Source organism: Crinia signifera, chromosome 12 (assembly GCF_055691185.1).
Source record: "Crinia signifera chromosome 12, ASM5569118v1, whole genome shotgun sequence".
NCBI classification, from domain to species: Eukaryota; Metazoa; Chordata; class Amphibia; order Anura; family Myobatrachidae; genus Crinia; species Crinia signifera.
Genome location: NC_139228.1, coordinates 50,595,925 through 50,616,730, shown reverse-complemented (window position 1 = coordinate 50,616,730; position 20,806 = coordinate 50,595,925). Strand labels below are relative to the sequence as shown.

At 47.4% G+C, this 20,806-nt stretch overlaps 1 protein-coding gene across 1 annotated transcript in view; it reads left to right on the top strand.

The window, feature by feature from the left end:
* The window catches only part of KCNK13 (potassium two pore domain channel subfamily K member 13), an 85,731-nt gene extending 72,794 nt beyond the window's left edge, over positions 1-12,937 (top strand). Inside the window, exon 2 of the mRNA XM_083167800.1 lies at positions 8,741-12,937. Coding sequence (XP_083023926.1) covers positions 8,741-9,633 — 893 coding nt within the window. The 3' untranslated portion in view covers positions 9,634-12,937. The remainder of the gene's footprint in view (positions 1-8,740) is intronic.
* Positions 12,938-20,806: the final 7,869 nt, after the last annotated feature.

The window sequence follows — 20,806 nt, the reverse complement described above, 5'->3', positions numbered from 1 at the left end:
ATGGTAATAACTAGGTGATTCATCGCGCCCTACGGGCGCTCTTCACACCGTCGTAAGGGGCTGCGCCCCCTTAATTTGTGAACGTTTGTATTGTGAGAAATATTGTTAGAATTGTATGAAAGATGCCCTGTATTCCAACTTGAGTTATATGTGAAATGTGTTAAATAGAGAGCATATGATGTGGAAGGGGGTGTGTATTGTTTTGTTTAATTAAAAAGCGGCTGTTTAAGTGTGTGTGTGTGTGTGTGCAATAGTATAGTAGGGTGTTTTTAGGTCAGCGGCTCCCCACTGGCGGAGGTCACGACACAGGAAAACAGGAGGCTGGGTAGTGATTGGGGCAGGGCCGTCTGGGGGGGGTATGGGCTTAATGGGCACTTGCCCAGGGGCCCCAGGTGTATAAGGGCCCTATGCTGATAGCTGAGGATCCCCTTTTTCCAGGGATATCAGAATTTAGAAAATCGGCCCTGGGGAACTGGATATCACATCCAACTTCAAAGTAGCAGTCCACATCTGACCTCTTAATTGCACTTCCCAGTCATATTTCTCAGGTTCTTTCTGATTTAAGAGTTTTTCTGAGAGTATATTCCAAAAACTTAAGGTGCCCACACACTAGAACGATTTTTGGGCCGATTGACTGACTTCCAATAAATCGGCCGATATATCGGCCGATTTTTACCGATAATCAGTCAAAAATCGGCCGATATCGGTCCGATGCACGCTCCCGTGGATCTTTAGCAGAATCTTATGATCTTACGTGCTGCACAAAAGTACCGCGGGGGGTGCCGTGAATCACGGGAGGGGGCGGGGGTCCGCAAATCGCAGGGGGGGTGCCGTGAATCGCGGGAGGGGGCTGGGTTGCAAATCGCGGGAGGGGGGCGCAGCGAATCGTGGGAGGGTTGGTCGCGGGGGGGTGTAAATCGCGGGAGAGGGGGTCGCGGGGGGCCGCAAATCGCAGGAGGGGGGGTGCCGTGAATCGCGGGAGGGGGCTGGGGTTCGCAAATCGTGGGAGGGGGCGTGGCGAATCGCGGGAGGGGGTGCCGTGGATCACAGGAGGGGGCTTGGGTCCACAGGGGGGGCGCAAATCGCGGGAGAGGGGGCGCGGGGGCCGTGAATCGCGGGAGAGGGGGGGGGGTCGTGGGGGTCCAGCGAATCACGGGAGGGGGGGGCGCAGGGGTGCTGCAAATCGCGGGAGGGGGGGAGTTGCGAGGGGCCTGCGAATCCTGGGAGGTCGTGGGGGGGCCTGCGAATCACGGGAGGGGGGGTCGCAGGGAGCCCACGAATCGCGGGACGGGGGGGGGTCGCGGTTGTCTGGTGCCTGGGGGGGGTGTGTGCTGGCAGAGGGGGGGGGGGGTGCGGGAGTAATGGTGGATGGTGGCTGTGGAGAAATGGTGGATGGTGGGCATGTACTGTAGCCCTGGATGGGCGGGGGGAGGTGATGTCAAGGCGGTGGGGTGAGTAGAACACTGGTCTATTTCTTAGGGGGGCGGGTTTGTGTATAACGCTGGGTGGGAACATTATACACATAGAACACTGGTCTTTTCCCTAGGGGGGTGGGTTTGTGTATCCCGCTGGGTGGGAACGTTATATACACAGGGGATGAGTGACAGATCTGGCTAAATATATAAGAGATGACTGATAGAATTACAATAGTACAATACAGTCCAATAAAAGACAGATAAACCACCAGGACTTATGTAGGGTACACACCAGGACGATTGTATGTAGATTGTATGTTGATTGGTCCCTTTTCTGTCCTATTCCAATATGATCGCGATCAGATGCGCGGCCCCGTGGGTCAGTCGTTATTCAGATCCTACCTGCAGCAGGTAGGATCTGAAAAGGACCATACTCCCGGGGTGCAGATCGGTGCACATCGTGAGCGAGTCATGCACTCCGCGTGATCGTGAGTGGGTCGTCCTAGTGTGTACCGGGCATTAGCTGAGTCAAAATGCTGGAGGTAACAGAACTTGGCAGACAGGAGCAGGACTGGGACAATACACCTGGACACTGAGGGAGCGAATGACTAGATTCAAGCTGCATACACACCACCAGATTTATCTGTCCAATCTGTCTGGAAATATATGGGACCAAATGACAATGAAAAATTTGCTCCCAAATGCTGGAAAACAAACAATGATCAGTCAGAGAAATTGGTTTGTTTGCACCAGACAGATTGGACAGATAAATCTTTAGGTATTTTTCCAGCTTTAGTTGGCCCAGAGTGCACAAATGACTGAGCCTGAATATGCTGCAGCTGTTCCCAATCCGGCACCAGGGCCGGATTAAGGCCTGGAGGGCCCAAGGCAATTAATACAGGAGGGAGTGTATAAGATTGTATTTACCTCTGAACATGACGCATTGAAGGAGAGACAAATGCTCACTACACCAGTGGTTCTCAAACTCGGTCCTTAGGACTCAACACAGTTCACGTTTTTCAGGTCACACAATACTGACTGACACATTTAAAATGATCCACAGGCATACCGACCCACCCCCCCCCCCCAGCAATTTCGGGCGCGACCCCCGCCTGCAATTTCAGGCACCCCCCCCCCCCCTAAAATAAAGCCTACCCGCCTCCCACCTCGCACTTACTCACAGATTTACTTGTCTCTTGTCTGCGGTCCCGCCTCTCCTCCTGTCAGGCTTGTTAATGAAAATGGACCTCACAAAATGGCCGCCCCCTAACAGCAGACACTTTTTGAGGATGCTAGAGGAGGCGGCGGTCTGCTGTTAGGCTACTGGGAGGGTGTATAATCAAGGTTAGGCTTCAGGGGTGGGGGGTGTATAGTTAGAGCTGAGCTGCAGGGGAGTATGGTTAGAGTTAGGCTGGGGAAGGGAGGGGATAGGGTTACCACCTTTGTTTTGAGCGATTCCCGGACAGTGACCCCCTTGACACACCCACAGCCCACCCATTGACCCACCCCCAGCCCCACCCCTTGACCCCCTTTATGGTTTTTTTTTTACATTTGCTTCAAATTTTTTCTTGAATTCGCACACGGTAATGCCACATACACGTTACGTCACATCACACACTGTAATGTTCGTTATACATTATGCCACGCACTGATGCCCATTATACATTATGCCACACATAGTGATGCCCATTACACGTTATGCCATGAGTGGACAATTTAAAAAGAAAATACGGACAAAATGGATGGTGCGTGCCGAAGGTGTGCACCAAAAGTTTACACCATAATGCCTACATAATGCCACACACTGTGATGCCCATTACACATTACGCAGCACACTGTGATGCCCATTACACCGCACACTGTGATGCTTATTACACATTATGCCTCACATCGTGATGCTCATTACACCCCACACTGTGATGCTCATTACACATTACACCCCACACTGTGATGCCCATTACACTTTATGCCCCAAACAGTGATGCCCATTACACTTTATGTCCCAAACCGTGATGCCCATTACGCCGCACACTGTGATGTCCATTACACTGCATGCTGTGATGCTCAATACACATTATGCCCCACACTGTGATGCCCATTAGGGGTAAAGAGAGAGAGGGTACCGTTTTCAGGAAAATGAGTGACTGAGAGACAGGGTGTCAGGGATTAAAAGATAAAGGGGGATAAGGGGGAGCGAGAGAAGGAATTAGGGATACGGGGTGTCAGATCGATAGTGGGAGGAGAAAGGGCAGGCTGTTGCAGAGGTGGCGCAGGCATGCTCACAAGCAAGAACGAAGTAAGAAGACTGTCATGTGGGGGGTATCGGCGGGCATGTGCAGCTGAGACAAGGAACTTAAGGAAGGCATGCTGTCACTTGCAGTGAAGGGCAGGCATACACAAGAGGGGGGGGCACAGGATATTATTTGGGGGGGTCAGCACTGCACCACACAAGTTCTCACTGCGCTGTCCGTGACCGTCGTGCGACACAGGCAGGCACGTCACACTTCCGCAGGAGGAGCCGGAGGACATACAAGGAGTGACACTCAGACTGTGTCCCGCCTCCCTCCTCCTCCCAGCCAGCGCACACTGAAGGAGGAGTAGTAGGATGGTCTGCCCTGCACCCCCCCCCCCTTCCCGGCGCCGGCTTCCACGGTATGTGTTGACAGTGACTCTGTCATGTTGTGTGGATCAGATGGCCGCCCGGCAGCCCGCATCAGTAATAGGTAGTGCTGGACGAGTGGCGGAGGGGATCCCGGACAATGTATAGTTCGGGGCAGCCACCCTTCTGGACTCCGGACGCTGGGCTCAATTACCAGACTGTCCGGAGTAATCCCGGATGGGTGGTAACCCTAGGAGGGGAGGGGGGTTGCGCCTGTTACACGTTTAGTTTATTTTTGTGCACCCTGCTATATTTTTCATTTACTTTCTTGTCCCCCTGTTCCTATATTTGAAGAGTATTTTTTGTAGCCCCATCATATTTTTAGGTAATTTATGCCCCCCCCCCCCTTATATTTTTTATTGTTTCTGTGCCTCCATCCCCCTTATAATATGACATGTTTCAGCAGCTGCCCCCTCCCATTAAAGTAACTTACATCTGCCATTGCTGCTTTTCCTGTTGCTGCTCCTCCTCGAGTCCTCTGTGCTGAGCCTCAGAGCAGACAGGAATTCACTTCCTGTCTGACTCAGAGACTGAGAGCAACAGGCAGCCTTGCGATTGGCTGCCTATTGCTGTGGCTACCGAAGAGGAGACCAGCTGCCAGTCACTGGACGAAATGGATGCAGAGCAGAGGTACAGGGCACTGGTGCTGCTCCCTCTGCATCCTTCTATGACTGACGCGCACCTGCCGCCCTGCCCAGCTGCATACCCCCAGCTGCCCGCGGACACGAATAGCGACACACATTTAAAAAATTACAACTTCAACATGCCGGGCGGTAGTTCCGCCCCTGATTAAGAGAGGAATCCAGTAGCGGTCCCTACTGGAATGTGTCATATTGGGAGGTGCGGATTGTGTATATTACATTATAAAAAAAGTAAGTATAATTAATAATGTCCAGATACTGTTTATATCGCCATCTCATTAAGAAACAACTATTTTATAAAGTTTTCTTATAGTGGAACAAAGGCAGTGTAACAAGCCTAAAATACAAATAGAGAAATAAAATGTACTGTATCATCTGTCACCTACACACTGGGGGTACTGTATAATGGGGGTTATTCTTGCAAATCCACCAAACCTACCCGGCGATAGCATAAACATCCATTCGTATGCCTTGGGTAACCGCCCACATCTTTCGACCATCGAACGATGTAGAAGGTACACGCGTATAAAAGTGACTTTCAAGTCACTATCATATGCGTGTACGCTGGGACGGATATGGGCGGGCAGCTGACATCACCGTATGTCAGCTACCCGCCCATATCCGTCCCAGCGTGCTCGCTTATGGAATTGGCTTAAAAAGTAACTTTTTTATTGCGTGATGCATTGCAACATTAACATGTCTAGACATTGCAGTATTTGCAAATTAATCATACAGTATTGTAAATAAACTTCAAACAATTACATTACTTTGTTGTTTAACAATATCCAAAATTTAAAAATTCAAGAATGTCCTCTGCACATCTCTCCAATAAAAGGCAATATATGAGTAACCATGAAACGTCTCCTGAGAATTTTTGGAAGTTATTTCTTTGTATGTTTATGTGTGTGGAGGTCCCATCCTCACAAATCCCTCATCAGCGAATAACAATATGAAGACCCCTTTCTCTTTGTACAAGGTTTGTACCTGAATTTCCCGCCCCTACACCACTACTATTGGAGGATCTCCCAGTAGCCTCCTCGTCTCATACCACTCTGTGCATTGCAAGGTGTTTTGAATTCTCTTTTGAAAGTCTGCTGGCAGAGTCACAATGTAACTTTCCCAAGTTTCAAAAAAAATTTGGGTTTGTTTTTCTTTATCTAAGGTTGTTTCCAACCAATCCATCTGAAAGATGTGGTGGAGCTTAGTTTTAAAGAGAGCAAAGGAAGGAGGCTGCGTGGATATCCATTCGTGCAAGATGGTTTTACACGCCGCTGCCTGTACAGCCAGTACAAGTTTTCTGCATCCCCTAGTTATCCTCTGTTCTGTAGGAATGATTCCAAATATGGCCCATTCTGCATTAAAGGGTACATAATTTATTAAATTATCTAGCGTGAATCTCCTCACTTGTAACCAGAAGCCTCTTGTAATTGGGCATGTCCAAAGACAGTGTAATAACCCCGCCTCTGCCTCTCCGCAGCGAGGGCAGGAACCATTTGATGGCATACCCGCCAGGAGCTGTCTATGTGGTGAGAAATAAGCTCTATGAAAAAGGTTTAAAAATTGCTCCTGGTATTGTGCAGCAGGTAGCATGCGGCAAGAGTTCACCAGATTTTTAAGCAATATTTCGCATGATAGGTCGGGGAAATCTCTTAGCCATAGCTTCATACCTGACCTAGTGTCCTCGTGTACTATAAGTGGTCTGAGGTAGTTGTAGTGTACAGAGATGGCTTTTTCAATTATGGGCTTAGCTCTCAAAACCCCATCTAAGTCGTTGTACCAATCTTTGTCAGAGAGGTGTCTCACTGTTGTTTTGGCATAGTGGCTCATTTGGAGGTAGGCGAGGGGAAAATTGTTCAATATTGGGAATTTCTGGTAAGCCTGCTGAAAAGTTAATTCCTTTATTTGAGGAAGGGTCGCATATATCCTTCAAACTGGAGATTCCTTCTCTGTAAAACAGGGTAAAGGGGAATGCAGCCTCTCCATGCTGGAAGTCTTCATTGCCCACGAATGTTAGGAATAAGAGTGATGTGAGTTCAAGTGTTTTGCATATCTCAGCTTGTGCCATAATTTATAAGTTGTCCACATTAGTGGATTATCTTTAATAGATTGTGGGATTTCAGCTTCAAATTTATGAAGAAAGCTTACTAAATTATTGAAAGTCACTTTTATACGCATGTACCTTCTACATCCTTCGATGGTACAGTGATGTCAGCTGCCAGCCCCCTGCACCCGCGTCACCACCTCATTACCATGAAAACCCTTAGCATTCTAATGGGAACGCCCATGGAATGCTGGGCGTTCCCATATATTAATGGGACAGCCCGGCGCCCCCCCCCCCCCCACACCGAACCGAAAGTTTGCACCCTAATTCTGCACACGTGCAGAATGCATGGTGGACCGAATGAACTTGAATAGTCCCCAATTGGAAAGAACTCAGGAGATCCAATGTTGTCACTATGATCAGACCAGGGGGACCTGACAGAGGGGGGCCCAGGGCACTGTATCATCTATCTGTCTCCTGCAGGAACAGCAGCAGCCTCTGTACTACTACACACTGGGACAGGACTCAGGAGAGCTAGTGACAGAGTATCCCCTGTGTCCCCTCCTTAATCTGACTATGTCGGGCAGGTCTCATCCAACTGGGAAACTAAAAAAATCCCAGCCTAACAGTATGATAGACTTGCCAGCCCGTTGCCTAGCAAAGATATTGATCACGTCATTAGTGTCTAATAGCCGGTGGGCGTGTCCCTCAGCACGTTTGTTGCCTCGTGCATCCCACGCATGGCGTGCACTTTGTTCGCCATGCACGTCACCTGGCTCATGCACTGCTTGGTGCAGACCTCACCAAGAGCATGCCCCATTGGATGGCTGCGATGGTGGCTTTAGACAGAATCTCTCTCTGAGGCAGCCATCTCTGGCACAAGCAACGATGGACCTACAATTTTTGGGGCCCGGAAACTTAACCAGTTATGAGATCCTCTTCCCACCTCACAGCACTCCCCCCCCCTGTCCATCAATAAATACCTAACAGCGCACACTGCTCAGCATCAGCATCAGAGGTGGAACTACCATTGGTACAGCAGGGGCAGTGCAGCGGTGTCCCTGAGGACTAATGCTGCTTAGCCCCGCTCATTCCATATGCAGGGGGCAGGGACCCGCTCATTAAATATTCACTGCATGGAGCGGGTCCCGCTCATTAGATATGCACAGAGCGGGACCAGCTTATGCTCACTGCTGGCTGGGTCCTAAATACAGTTTCAGACCCGTTCAAACTGCAAACAAAAACGGGTCTGAGATGGGTAGGACCCTGCTTTTTTACCGTTTCCAAATACCTTTTTTTGGAAACGGTAAATTCACTATGGACCTTTCAGACCGCACAAAACCGGCAATATATTTTATATAGTTATATTTTGGTGTTTTATTGTTTCTGTGCACGGTAAATACTGGCTGCTTTATTTTTACACTGCAATATAGGGGGAGGGGGGTATAGCAGCACTCTCACGGATTTCAATAAAACAACTTCACTCAAGGTAAAGGTGACGTTTCGGATTTTACTCCTTATTCCAGACCAAGTAACCCCCTACACTGCAATATAGATAGTTTGATGTACAACCCCCCCCCCCCTAATTTAACTCTCTATGCACATGTTATATCAGCCCCACCTGCAGTGCATATGGTTTTGTCCATTAGAGAGTGATTGTGCCTTTCCGAGTGAATCAGCCCCATAGTCCGGGGCTGATTGGCTGGAGACCAATTTATCAGATGCAATAAGTTTTAAATGGGTTGATAATTTTTTTCATATAATTAGCAGAAATGTAATCCCTCTGTAATTAATAATAACACGTGCAATGATTGGACACATTGATCAAGTCAGAATGCGTAAAATGTTCCTGAAATACAATACAGACATTGTTATTGTGTGACATGTCAGGTCAGAGCATTGCGCACGTTCATTTCTATATTTGCAGCAGACGCAGCTCTGTGTGAAGATAATTACTGATCAGAGTCTTGTGTTTGTCATACAGGCTTTGGGATGACAACCCCAGCCACCATCACTGGCAAGATCTTCCTCATCTTCTATGGACTCATCGGATGCGCAGCCACCATCTTGTTCTTTAACCTGTTTCTGGAACGCTTGATTACTGTCATCGCTTACGTCATGAAGTCCTTCCATGAGAGGCAGCTGAGGAGAAAGGAAGGTGTGCCTCCTGAAACGCGGCAGGACTCTGCCAACTCAGAAGCGGACAGTCTGGCCGGATGGAAGCCATCTGTGTATCATGTGATGGTCATCTTGTGTGTGGCATCCATTATTATATCCTGCTGTGCCTCCGCCATGTTCTCGCCCATTGAGGGCTGGGGATACTTTGACTCCCTTTACTTCTGTTTTGTTGCCTTCAGCACAATAGGTTTTGGTGACATGGTCAGCAGCCAAAAAGCCAGATACGAAAACCAAGGACTTTACAGATGCGGGAATTTTATCTTCATATTTATGGGCGTCTGCTGTATTTATTCCTTATTTAACGTAATCTCCATCGTCATTAAACAATGTGTGAATTGGATATTAAAGAAATTAGACTGCCAGAGATGTCACCGATGCCAAAGAAAAATATTTAGGTCCAAGAGGAACGTGGTGATGCCAGGCAATGTGCGAACTAGACGCAACATCTCTATAGAGACAGACGGTGTGTATGAGAGCGAGACGGACGGGAGGAGGATGTCTGGGGAGATGATCTCTATGAAAGACTTCCTGGCCTCCAATAAGGTCTCACTGGCCATCATGCAGAAGCAGCTCTCTGAGACCGCCAACGGCTGCCCCAGGCAAATTGGGACCAGTTCCCGACACAATGGCTTCTCAGGGGGGGTGGGGGCATTAGCCATAATGAATAACAGACTGGCAGAGACGAGTGTGGACAGGTGAATGTTCTTGATTGAGGGAAGGAAGACGGGTATTTGCTTATCATCAGGGGAGAGTGATACAGTATGTATGTTGCAGAGGAGAGAGATACAGTATGTGTGCTGCAGACAAGAGTGATACAGTATGCGTGCTGCAGAGGAAAATAATACAGTGTGTGTGTTGCAGGGGAGAGTGATACGGTATGTGGGTTGCAGGGGAAAGTGATACAATATGTGTGCTGCAGAGGAGAGTGATACAGCACGTACAGTATATTGCAGAGGAGAGTGATACAGCATGTGTGCGGCAGAGGACAGTGATACAGTACGTATGTTGCAGGGAAGAATGATACAGTATGTATGTTACAGAGGATAGTGATACAATATGTATTTGGCAGGGGAGAGTGATACAGTATGTGTGTTACAGGGGAGAGATACAGTATGTGTGTTGCAGAGGAGAGTGATACAGTATGTGTGTTGCAGGGGACATAAATACAGTATGTGTGTTGCAGGGGAGAGTGATACAGCACGTATGTTACAGGGAGAGTGATACAGTACATGTGATGCAGGAGAGAGTAATACAGTATGTGTGTTACAGGGGAGAGTGATACAGTATGTTACAGAGGACATTCTAGTGAGCGGTGTACAATACAGATGACATTCTGGGGAGTGGTATACAATACAGAGAGTAATGTAGTGGGCATTGCACAGAAGGGGAATTCTAGTGAGCAGTGTGCAATACAGGAGAGCATTCTAGTGAGCAGTGTACACGACAGAGGGCATTCTAGTGAGCGGTGTCTAATACAAAGGGCATTCTAATGAGCAGTGTACAATACAAAGGGCATACCAGTGAGTGGTATACAATACAGAGGGCATTCTTGTAAACAGTGTAAAATACAGATGGCATTTGGTGAGCCGTGTACAATACAGAGGGCTTTCTAGCAAGAGCGTTACTACCATAGGTGCAGGGGGTGCAGCTGCTATGGGGCCCAGACCTGAGAGGGGCCCACTTTGCCTGTCGAAGTATCATGTGCTGTATACATTTTTCAGCATTAGGTGATAAATAGGGGACCTTACAAACTTTTGCTATGGGGCCCACATCTATCTCGTTACGCCACTGCTTTCTAGTGAGCGTTGTACAGTACAGAGGGCATTCTAGTTAGTGGTGTACAGTACAGAGGGCATTCCAGTGAGCAGTATACAATACAGAGGGCATTATTGTGAGCAGTGTACAATACAGAGGGCATTCTAGTGAACAGTGTACAATACAGAGAGCATTCTAATAGCATTCTACAATACAGAGGGCATTCTAGTGAGTTGTATACAATACAGAGAGCATTCTAGTAAGCAGTGTACAGTACATAGAGCATTCTAATAGCATTCTACAATACAGAGGGCATTCTAGTGAGTTGTATACAATACAGAGATCATTCTAGTAAGCGGTGTACAGTACATAGAGCATTCTAATGAGTGGTGTACAATATAGAGGGCTGCACCACTGATATTGAATTTGAGTGCCTGGTGTTAGGGGAGTGTGAGTGCCTGGGGTCAGGGTAACATAGTTATTAAGGTTGAAAAAATACGTTAATCCATCAAGTGCAACCTATTTGACTTGTAACTACTGACTTGAGTAAGCCATATCTATAGGATTCCCGTGGTGGTCAAAAATCTATCCAGTTTTCATTTAAATTCATTAACAGTAGTTTCTGTGATCACCCCCACCGGTAATGAGTTCCAGAATGTTACTGCCCTAATGGTGAAGAATCTTCTTCTTAATTCAGTACGGAATTTATTTTCCTCGAGCCTCAGTACATGCCCGTGTGTTCTAAGTATAGGCCTGTTAGTGAACAAATCATGACCCATTCCCATATGATTGCCAATCCTGTTTATGAACATACTAATCATATCACCAATGTCTTGTATCCCTTGAATTCATTCCCCTTTTAATCAGTGGTGGTTTTTACCTATAGGCTGCAGGGCTGCAGCCCCCCCAGGTAAAATCCGCCACTGTAGTGAAGCTAGATGCAGTCTATGAGACTGCACTGGCTTCACTTTGACTGGCAGTGACTTCCTATTGGAAGTCCGACCTGCCAGTCACAAAGGCAGTCCCATTGGGAGGTGTTACCTCCCTCCGGGACGCCTTGTTGTGGGTTGCCAGGCAAAAACGGCAACTGCGCAGTACCTATATCGGTACTGTGCATGTGCTGGTCCCGGTGCCTGTAATTTATATTGTACAGGCGCCGGGACCATGATTACTTCTATGGACTGCTGCCGAAGCAGCCCATAGAAGCTGTCCATATGCGCAGTACATATGTTTGTACTGCGCATGCGCCAGGATGGGAAGAGGCGGCGGTGACAGGGGGAGGGGGGTGCCTGCGTCCAGAGACAGCCCCCCTCCCCGAAAGAGGTAGGAGCCGCCACTGCTTTTAATGCATTCCAGTGTCCGGTTTTCTTTTGCAGCTGCACTTAAGCAGTGTGCACTATTTTTAGTAGTGTGAGTCAGGGGGGTGTGAGTGTCTAGTGTCAGGGGAGTGTGAGTGCCTGGGGTCAGGGTGGTGTGAGAGCCTTGTGTCAAGGGAGTTTGAGTGCCTGGGATCAGGGGAGAATGAGTGTCTGGGGTCAGGGGAGTGTGAGTGCCTGGTGTCAGGGAGACTAAGGACCTTATGCAAGTCCATTCGCCTGCGTTTGCATGGGGCTTATAGGAGCAAATGTAATATTTACTTCAGAAATTTGTCCCAAAATCTGGAAAAGATCACTCTGACACGGTACTGTAGTTGAACCTGTTTGATTTAAACAATTTAACTGAATGTTTTTGTCCATTTTTCTGGGTTTGTGAGCACATTTCTGATTGTCCTCTGCTCCCATCCAGTCCCATACTTTTATTTCATCCAAGCAACTAGTTGGATGGTTGGAAGAAAGTTGGTCTGATGTGTGGCCCATATTAGGTTTCTCTGAGCAACCTCAGATCTGCGTGCACGTTCCACATCATTCGGTGGTCGACAACCATTGAATGTTGTGGGTGTTGCCCCCGTAGGCTGAGAATGGATGTAAAACAGTGTGAACGTACGCGCCTTGCGAATGGTGGACCGGGATACCACCATTCGCGTTTGGCAGGATTTGGTTGAATCGCAAGGATGCAAATTCGCATCCGAGTGAACCAACCAGAATAACCACTTAAGTTTGTGTAGTCGGGGAGTATGAGTGTCTGGGGTCAAGGGAGTGTGGGTGATGCTATCCTGAGTGTGTCCTGAATGTTATCACTCCTACATATGATACGTAAATGAAAGGAATTGCAGAAAACAATGATATTTTTCTATACATTAAATAAAATGTTATTACAAAAAGCCCAGTGTGTTATGTCATTACTGTATGATGTCATTACTGTATGATGTCATTAGTGTGATGTCATTAGTGTATGATGTAAGTACTGATTGATGTCATTACTTGGTTATGTCATTACTGTAAGATAATTTGTTACCACAATACACATTGGGAAGGGGTGTATGTACAGTAACTATAGTGTGTATTCCCGGTCCATGTTGTTATTACTTTATGATGTCATTACTGTAAAATGATTTGTCACCATACCACAATACGCATTGGGATAGGGTGTGTATACAGTAGGGTGTGTGTGCCCTCTTGAGCAATGATCACGAGGCACAGAACCTACTTTTAATATTAATATATCTTTTATGCAAAATGTGCAGAATTATCTTGTAGGATGTTCATAAAGGACATACCAAATCCTTCTACAGCGCGATATGATGTAATATATTTACCGGAGTGTTATCCCAGGAATCACAGCATCTTATTAAACATTCAGCATCACTCTCCTCCTGGGCTCCCCCCAACTCCCATTGGCTAGGTTCATAGGAGACTGGAGGCGGGCTTAGAAGGTGAGGTGCAGTGCTGCTGATCCTGGGATAACATACTGTATATTACATACATGAGAACATATATGGACAACTAAGTCTCTAAAATTGCACTATTGTGTCTATGGAGGTCACTTTTGTAAACATACAAAATGTAATCTCTTGAATAGCCCGATCTAAGAGAAAGTGATCTTTTTCACCAGAACAGGAAGCACCTTCTCTTTTAATTGTTCATCTATTATTACCATCCTATGGGAACGTCTTTAAACCCTCCATCTAATTGAAGGTAACCATTTTAAGAAATCAGAACAATTCTATCATACAGTATCTGGAAGAGTAATACATTACACAACAATTACTCAGTGATGGAAACTACCGATATAATGTCCCAACAATTTGGTCAAAAGTAGAGGATAATACTATCTCAGACCTCTATAAAAATTGGATAAGAGATTTATTTTTTGCCCCTGATGAAGTTTCTTGTTGAAACGAAACACATTGGATATGCTACAACTGTTAACATCTAAAATTACCCCAGCTACAAGGAGCCTTGATAATTTTATTTTAAATAAATATTTTATATTTAAGAGATTGCATTTTGTATATTTACAATTATGGAATGATCTTATGTTGATAATTGGGCGCACCATCAGAACATGTATGTTTATATGTGCTAAGCAATTCCTCTGCACTATGTGGTCAGCTCTGCAGCCCAGGATTAACCCTTGTGTGCATGAGTGAGTATGTGGTAGGCTGTGAGTTTCTGATGGGCCGGTGTAGCCCATAAACCTTGCTGTGCAGCTCTGTAAATGGTGTTTACTACAACTCTCAGTGCCAGCATGCCACACACCAACCCACTGCACCCTGCAATGCAATTACTAGCCGCTAGCCCTTAGACTGTGGTTGCATTTTTCAAAAAGCAACCACAGTTTAAGGGCTCGCACTGGTATGTGGGGGCAAGCACAGATTGCCAAAAATCTCCTAATAGTGATGCTGAAGCTGTGTGATGTAACCGATAATCTATGAGAATATACAGTATATTTACCAGATTGTCCTTTGCGGTCTCTTCTAGTGGGGGATTTGGGCCACGGAGCAACATGTAATCAGATCTGCACGTCACCTGTGACAAGTGACACCTGCTTATTTGCAGTCCTCAGGACAGTAATGTTCTCGGTGAATTATTGATGGCAGCCTACTTGAGGAGAGCCCAGTATCAATGTCTCTAGATTGATCTCTGATTAGACCCCCGTATAGGAAACCCCCTAAGTGTGGAGATGATAAAATGCAGACAAGCCGTCAGATCATATATGTGCCATGTCTGAGGATGGCAGATTATTACAGGTCTCCCTGGACCTGATTGCTGCATGTCATCGGAGGTTATCGGCCAGATCTGCAACAACAGACTGAGGCCTCAGCCTCATGAAGAACAGATATCAGCTACAAGTGGGCTCACTCGCTGAATTGATACGGTGCACTTGGTTTGTTATTAAACTTTTCTGTAATAATAAATAAAAAAAGAAGATGACGATGACTATTATAGATTGGGATTCAGGGAACATCGGATGGGAAGCATCAATGCTCTTTGTGGCAGTAACACCTCTGAAAATGTCCGCTCTCCATGTACAGGTACCCCACTGTAATCCGGCACTGGACTAGATTATACGTATTCCCGGCAGGCGCGGGGGGGGGGGGGGGGGCACCCTGGCGCTCACTCACCCACCCCGGCACTGGCCGCTCATCCGCTCCATGCTGCATCGCATCACAATACCCCCCGCGCACGGCTGACGCACGGGGGGAGGGGGGTGTTGGGATGACAGGATGACAGGCGGACGGGTGGGGAGGGGGTGTTGGGATGACGGGTGGACAAGCAGGGTGTAGAGATGACGGGCTCACCGGCTGTAAGGAGCCACGGGGGAGTCTTGGGATGACGAGCGGACGGGCGGGAGTGATGCAGCGGCGGCCGCTGTGTTGCTGGGAGCGGGGGGGAGAGGAGAGACAGGCAGCTACTCACCTCCATCCAGCGGGGTCCTGGCTCCCAACAACTGCCCTCCAGTGGTCGGCGCCCTAGGCAAATGCCTAGAGCTGCCTAGTGGTGGCGCCGGCCCTGATTGCCGGACTATCAGTGGTGTCAACTGGCATCCACAGCAGCCCCCCCAGCCTACTTCCGAGACCCTGGGGTATCCAGGTCACAAGAGGTGCCGGACCAGCAGGTGCAATTTAATCAGGGGTGTACCTGCACCAGGTCCCTGAATGCGATACACTCACATGGTTTCATTAAGCCTGTGGGCTTATCTTTGTGTTTTCCTCATAGTGGGATCCAATTAGATTCCTCCCACTGGTTGCAAATCTCTGGCAAAGGGCTAGATGTGTCCATACGTACAAGGATTATGGCGCATAGTATGGCAGGGTCATGGCGATGCCTTTCTGCATTGGTAGGTGATAAATAGGGACAAAATGCATGAATTAAGCCCCTCACCACTGGGCCCATTGTAGCACTTCCTATTACACATGTGCGTGTTCAGCAGAACTTGGGGTCTTATACCACATTTGGGTCTCCAAATTAGGCGAAACATCTTTTCCCCAGAAATCTCAGATTATAAATCAGACATCTTCTGTAACCTCGCATACACCACCATTTCTCTCTGAGTGTGAACAAACTCAACCTGGGGACAGTCTAGGGGTGACCACGAGTGCTAAGTCTGAGATTTCTGACTCTGACACTGTTATCCTAGAGAAGCCTATTATTTCCCCAATTTCTGAGCCTTCAGCAAGTGTGGGGATAAATAATACTAAAGTGATGGTGATGGCTTAGATATAGAACTTGAGGATGCTACTATGGAAGCGCAACAGAATGAGGGGGTAATTATGTATTTGATGCTAATGAGGAGTATGATAAATGTTTTGGACAAGAAGATTCTGTGAACATTTGGGAGGAGGATGTTGTTTGTGTCGCTGTAAGGAAGCTAAAAATGGCAGCACCTCATGCCAGTGATAAGAAGAAGGACACCTCTTCCAGGTGAGTGAATTTTTACCAAAAATCCTGACAACATTTGACAATGCATGATCAGGATGTTAACCCCCCTCTCTGTTACATCATTTGCAGCAAGTTCATTCAAATCATTGATTCCTTACTTGTTCCAGGTCATTAAACAAAAAGTTCTTATTTGCCCACGAATGCCGTTTTACCAACTGTCCACTCAACTATAGAACAAGCGGTAGTAGTCAAACTCAAGATTACATAATGGTGACATTTCACTGGATGGTTGTATCTCCTTCATCAGCAGCAGTGGCTAATATAAGTAGCATGTCACACAGTCCCTTTGAAAATTATGAAGAAGAAAAAGGGGTACTTGTGTACTTTCACGGCTCCCACGATGTGCATCGTACAAGGCAAAATCGCATCGCATCGCATTGCATGCGATCGCATGAGATCGCATGCGATCTGATGCGGTGCGATGTCATTTTTCACTGAAATTATGCACATGAGTTGACATCATGTAAAATGCACCCCAAATGTCATTTTTCACACTGTACCACCCCCACTATCAACGCCACCCCGAAGCGTGGCGAGCACAGCGAGCCCGCGCGCCGCGGCGGTACGTGTCCTACGACCTTTTCATACCCCCACAATCCACGTCGGCGTGGAGCTGAGAATAGAAAGTGTGGCGAGCGCAGCGAGCCACCGAGCCCGAAGCATGGCGAGCGCAGCGAGGGGACACGGATACCTGTGAAGCCTGCAAGGGGACACAGATACCTGTGTAGGTATCTGCGTCCCCTCGCGGGGCTCGCTGCGCTCGCCACGCTTCAGGCTCGGTGGCTCGCTGCGCTTGCCACACTTTCTATTCTCAACTCCACGCCGACGTGGATAGTGGGGGTATGAAAAGGTCGTAGGACGCGTACCATCGCGCCTCGCGGGCTTGCTGCACTCGCCAGGCTTCGGGTTGGCGTTGATAGTGGGGGTGGTACAGTGTGAAAAATGACATTTGGGGTGCATTTTACATGGTGTCAACTCATGTCCATAATTTCTGTGAAAAATGACATCGCATCGCATCAGATCGCATCAGATCGCATGCGATCTGATGCGATCTGATGCGATCGCATGCGATTTTATTAAAAATGCACAAAAACACGGGAAAATCGCATCGTATGCCATCGCATGCCACTACATATGGCATGCGATGGCATGCGATGGGAGCCGTGAAAGTACACAAGTAACGAAAAAGGCAATTTAGAGCTCCTTATTCATACTTGCATTGGTGTACTTAAGCTACCCACCCTCCATTGTGCACTCGGAAGAGCTTTTAGCTCGGTCAGAAACCTTGTGCTTAAACAAACCAAGCACTTCAGCCAGAAAGTAGTATACCCTAATGCTGAAGTATTTGGTTTGTTAAACTGTTCATGTCCTTTTTAATATACAGCATAAGTGTAGGTAGAAAGAGCCAATGACAATTTCATCATGCACCACTTTTTTATTATGGGCTTTGCCAAGATTGTGTGTGTTTCACAGATATCACTGTTCTGTTCTGAGGCATTGCTGCTCTATATCTTACAAGTTCTTTCACTGTACTGTATTATTTTATTGGTTTCTGAACTGTTTATTAGAAATAATGAAGACAGTTAAAAAAATAACCAGCAATTGCTTTGTCTTTCCCCCCCTGTACAGAATAATGATAGAAGAGAAAAGTGTGCAGCTGTCTACGCTCAATCCAAAGCTGGAAGAGTACAGGGTCCAGCATGACCAATTGTGCAAGACACCCAGGGATAGGAACTGGATGGTCTCTGTATATAAAGGTATAATAATCTCTGTGTTCTCAAAACACAGGTTACATAATAGAAAATGACATTAGTAAATAACTGTCACTATCATTCTCCCAGTGGTTATATGTCTGCAGAGCTGACTGCTGCAACAGGACTCCAGAGGGGTATGTATTATCCAGAGGGGTATGTGCGTGCAGTTTGGGCCGCCTAGACCCATGGATTTGTGTGTACCCCTCACATTTCATCTATGATAGATATACCAATGGTTAGGACTGACACCACATGCACCTGCATGAGGTGCAGTCTTAGTCCTCTGTTTGCAGCATGCCTACAGCATAAGCAGCCTTCATTGCAGCTTGTAAGTCATTGTCTGTGCATCCTAATGGTTAATATGTCCTCAGCAGTGGGCCAGGACCATCCAACCAACCTACACTTTATCCCAGCCCAGCTGTAGCAGAAGAATCTCATCTGCCTGAAGTGTTTCTCCCGCCAGCCGCTTATGGCCGAGCAAGATGACTCCCACAATTACAAAAGATGAGTTTGAAATCTCCTGTAATTCTCGGGCTGATTAATGGCTCATCAGTATTCTGTTCCACAGACAGACACTTCATATGGAAATTGCTGTCCTCATGCAGCTACATCTCTATGTTCAGGCAAAGCCGCTGGCCTGGTCACAGGGCCGCAGTGCAGACATCGCTCATATGGACAGCACTGATTGCATATAGAAACCAGTATGGACCTAAAACTGCTAATTTGTTATACAAGCTGCCTGTTGGACTAAACCCAGCCTGGTACAGATAAACAACTGAAATGCTTATATATATAAGCATACGACCGCTCTTTATACGGTCGTAAGGGGCTCCGCCCCCTTAATTTGTGTACGACTTTATTGCGTGAAATATGGTTTGGGCAGGTGGGGAAATACTGTGGGTGCAGGAGGGCGGGTGTGGTGTTTCCACAGGTGGATGTGGGGGTGCTATAGGTGGTGGAGTGGCGGGTGCAGTAGTGTGGCGGGTGGGTGTAGCAGTGGCATGGGATGGTGAAGTTCAGGTGCGAGGGTGCCATTGGTGCAGTGGGTGGGGGAGGTTGATTGGTGGTGGTGGAGTGGTGGGTGCATGTATAATGCAGGTGTGGAGTTGCTGCTGTTGGGGTGCACCGTGTGATTGGTGTGGGTTGCGGGGGGGGGGGGGGGGGAAATACCTCCACAGGCAGGCACACAGGCCACATACACATTATGTCACACACTATAATAGGCATTACACATTGTGCCATGACTGGACAATTTTTTTTAAATCACTATAATATGGACAGAGTGTGCCATACTACCTATTTCACATCACACACCCATATTATACCACATGCCATAATGGCCATTACGCGTTATCCCAAGGCTGAACTTGTCAAACATGTCAAACTCGCGACACGCGGGCCCACAGCCCTGCGAAAATGCTGCTGGGAACAGACTTCAAGGGCTACTATGGGCTTGAAGTTTCTTCTGAAGCCCGGTCCCAGCAATGCTTTGCAGAGATGCGTGGGTTGACGTCACCACGCATCCGCGTACCGGCGTACGGCGCTTACACATCAGGCGCCAAAGGAGTCGGTGGAGGCGGGCAGTCGGCCATAGGGAGGAAAGGATTGCTGGCGGCTGAAGGCAGAGGGGCGGACGGCGCTGATTTCTTGCGGCTGAAGGCAGAGGGGCGAACGGCACTGATTTCTGCTGGCTGAAGGCAGAGGGGCAGACGGTGCTGATTTCTGATGGCTGAAGGCAGAGGGGTGGATGGCACTGCAAAAAAGTAAGACTTACTGCAGGTGGGGTGGAAGAGGAACAGGGTCTGTTGATCCTACCTGACCCTGTGGGCAATCTATGCCCACATGTTTTCTATGAAAAAAAATTAGTTACACTCGGTGACTCTCATTGGTGGGCATAGCTTGCTTTTGTGGTGTCAAAATCACGGCCCTCCAGCTGTTGTGGAAATACACGTTCCAGCATGCCCTGCCACATATTTTATATAATGGATTGCTAAAACTGTGGCAGGGCATGCTGGGACATGTAGTAACACTACAGCTGGAGGGCCATGGGTTTGACACAGCTTGTAATTTATTGTGTGTTAGGTGTCAGCTGACATTCCCTGTGTCAGAATGTGAATTTTTACTCATTCCCTGTGTCAAATGTGGATTTTTACTCATTCCCTGTGTCAAATGTGGAATTTTACTCATTCCCTGTGTCAGAATGTGAATTTCAGCTTATTCTCTGTGTCATAATGTGAATTTTGGCTTATTCTCTGGGGGAAATTTACTAAGAATATGAATTTCTCCATTGTGAGACGAATAAAGGAATTCTATTCTATTCTATTCTATACAAAAAATTGTATTCGTATTCTTGCTACGAATGAATACGACTGCATACGTCGTATGCAAAGTCGTGTTCCGGAGGGGAATTTACAAAGCAGTCATATACGACTGCTTTGTAACCCTCCGATGTCGTATTAATTCGTATTTGCTGTCCGTATATACGGTTGCTAATACGAATAACTACAGGCAGCCTGCACGGATCAGTCAGATCTGTGCAGG